Raw genomic sequence first — 2,650 nt, forward strand, 5'->3', positions numbered from 1 at the left:
AGTTAGATAGATATAGATAGATAGATAGATAGATAGATAGACGATGATAGATAGATAGATATGAGATAGATAAGTCAGTCAGTCATGGTGAAGAAATGATTTGTGTGACAGGAGAGGGGAGAATGACAGATGGATAACGTGGTCAGTAAGTGCCCCCTGTCCCCCTGGATTGTCCCACTAGTGAATGACACAATGGCCCCACAGCATTCCGTGCCCGTGTCAGCTTAGGATAGATAGATAGATAGATAGATAGATAGATAGATAGATAGATAGATAGATAGATAGATAGATATAAAAATGGAGAGAGAGAGAGAGTGAGAGGCAGCCTCACCGACGAACAGAGACAATTAATTAGATAGATAGATATGTGAGAGAGAGAGAGAGAGAGAGAGATATATATATATATATAGATAGATAGATAGACAATAGAGAGATAGATAGGCAGATAGCTAGATATGATATAGATAGATAATAGATGAGATAAATAAATAGATGTGAGAGAGACAGATAGATAGATAGATAGATAGATAGATAGATAGATAGATAGATAGATAATAGATAGATATGAGAGAGAGAGATAGATAGATAGATAGATAGATAGATAATAGATAGATATGAGATAGATAGATATGAGAGATAGATAGATAGATAGATAGATATGAGATAGATAGATAGATAGATAGATAGATAGATAGATAATAGAGATAGATAGATATGAGATAGATAGATTGAGAGATAGATAGATTGAGAGATAGATAGATAGATAGATAGATAGATAGATAGATAGATATGAGAGATAGATAGATATGAGATAGATAGATAGATATGAGAGATAGATAGATAGATTGAGAGATAGATATGAGATATTAGATAGATAGATAGATAGATAGATAGATAGATAGACGATGATAGATAGATAGATAGATAGATAGATAGATAGATAGATAGATATGATATAGATAGATAGATATGAGATAGATAGATATGAGATATTAGATAGATAGGTAGTTAGATAGATATAGATAGATAGATAGATAGATAGATAGATAGATAGATGATAGATAGATAGATAGATAGATAGATAGATAGATAGATAGATATGAGATATTAGATCGATAGGTAGTTAGATAGATAGATAGATAGATAGACGATGATAGATAGATAGATAGATAGATAGATAGATAGATAGATAGATAGATAGATATGATATAGATAGATAGATATGAGATAGATAGATATGAGATATTAGATAGATAGGTAGTTAGATAGATATAGATAGATAGATAGATAGATATGAGATATTAGATCGATAGGTAGTTAGATAGATATAGATAGATAGATAGATAGATAGATAGATAGATAGATAGATAGACGATGATAGATAGATAGATATGAGATAGATAAGTCAGTCAGTCATGGTGAAGAAATGATTTGTGTGACAGGAGAGGGGAGAATGACAGATGGATAACGTGGTCAGTAAGTGCCCCCTGTCCCCCTGGATTGTCCCACTAGTGAATGACACAATGGCCCCACAGCATTCCGTGCCCGTGTGATTGGACCCCGTGCTCCCACCTCCTGTGCAGGCGGCAGGGCGCGATGACGCGTGCGCGGTGAGATAAATGCCCCCGCCTGTCGCACTGTCCCACGCTGGACTTGGAGCCAGAGCGCACGGAGCAGGGAGACGTTCACATGTGGGAGAGAAGCGGTACTGGACATTAATGAGCCGACACGCCAGGGACAGCCAGAGCACCCCCACAGCCGCCCGCCACTGCTAGCCATGAGCTGTCTGGATGTAATGTACCAGGTGTATGGTCCTCCCCAGCCCTACTTCACCGCCGCCTATAGCCCCTATCATCAGGTAGGTGATTGCGGCAGATGGAGCGGAGAGGAATATGTCATTGGGACATTATGTGCACATTGTGAGTGTGCGACAACCCGGCTCTGCTACATCGGTTTATTTACAGCGCTGCTCTATGGTTATACTAAGTGTGAAACTTCTCAACTGTGAAGTGTCGGCCGCATGCTGAGCCCCGGATAATTAGGTGCTAATCATAATATTTACTTAGCACCCTCAATGCAAATAAGTGCTGGGAGCAGCTAGATAATAGGGAGCGGGATGTATGTATGTGTGATATGTGTGCAGATATCAATGTGGTCAGTACATACACTGGGTAATATATATCATGCAATATAGTACAACATGTATATATATATATACACACCCAGCTATACCTGTATGTGTGCATCTATATGTGGTCAGTACATACACTGGGTAATATATATAATGCAATATAGTACAACATGTATGTACATATATATATATATATATATATATATATATACACCCAGCTATACCTGTATGTGTGCATCTATATGTGGTCAGTACATACACTGGGTAATATATATAATGCAATATAGTACAACATGTATGTACATATATATATATATATATATATATATATACACCCAGCTATACCTGTATGTGTGCATCTATATGTGGTCAGTACATACACTGGGTAATATATATAATGCAATATAGTACAACATGTATGTACATATATATATATATATATATATATATATATATATACACCCAGCTATACCTGTATGTGTGCATGTATATATGTGGTCAGTACATACACTGGGTAAT

General features: G+C 36.6%; 1 protein-coding gene across 2 annotated transcripts in view; it reads left to right on the forward strand.

The window, feature by feature from the left end:
* Positions 1 to 1,633: 1,633 nt before the first annotated feature.
* VGLL2 (vestigial like family member 2) overlaps positions 1,634 to 2,650 on the forward strand; it is a 24,309-nt gene continuing 23,292 nt past the window's right edge. For both annotated transcript variants that reach the window (XM_044290637.1, XM_044290636.1), the window contains exon 1: positions 1,634 to 1,858. In XM_044290637.1, the coding sequence (XP_044146572.1) occupies positions 1,778 to 1,858 (81 nt within the window). In that variant the 5' untranslated portion in view covers positions 1,634 to 1,777. The remainder of the gene's footprint in view (positions 1,859 to 2,650) is intronic.

The sequence above is a fragment of the Bufo gargarizans genome, chromosome 4, assembly GCF_014858855.1.
Source record: "Bufo gargarizans isolate SCDJY-AF-19 chromosome 4, ASM1485885v1, whole genome shotgun sequence".
Classification (NCBI taxonomy): domain Eukaryota; kingdom Metazoa; phylum Chordata; class Amphibia; order Anura; family Bufonidae; genus Bufo; species Bufo gargarizans.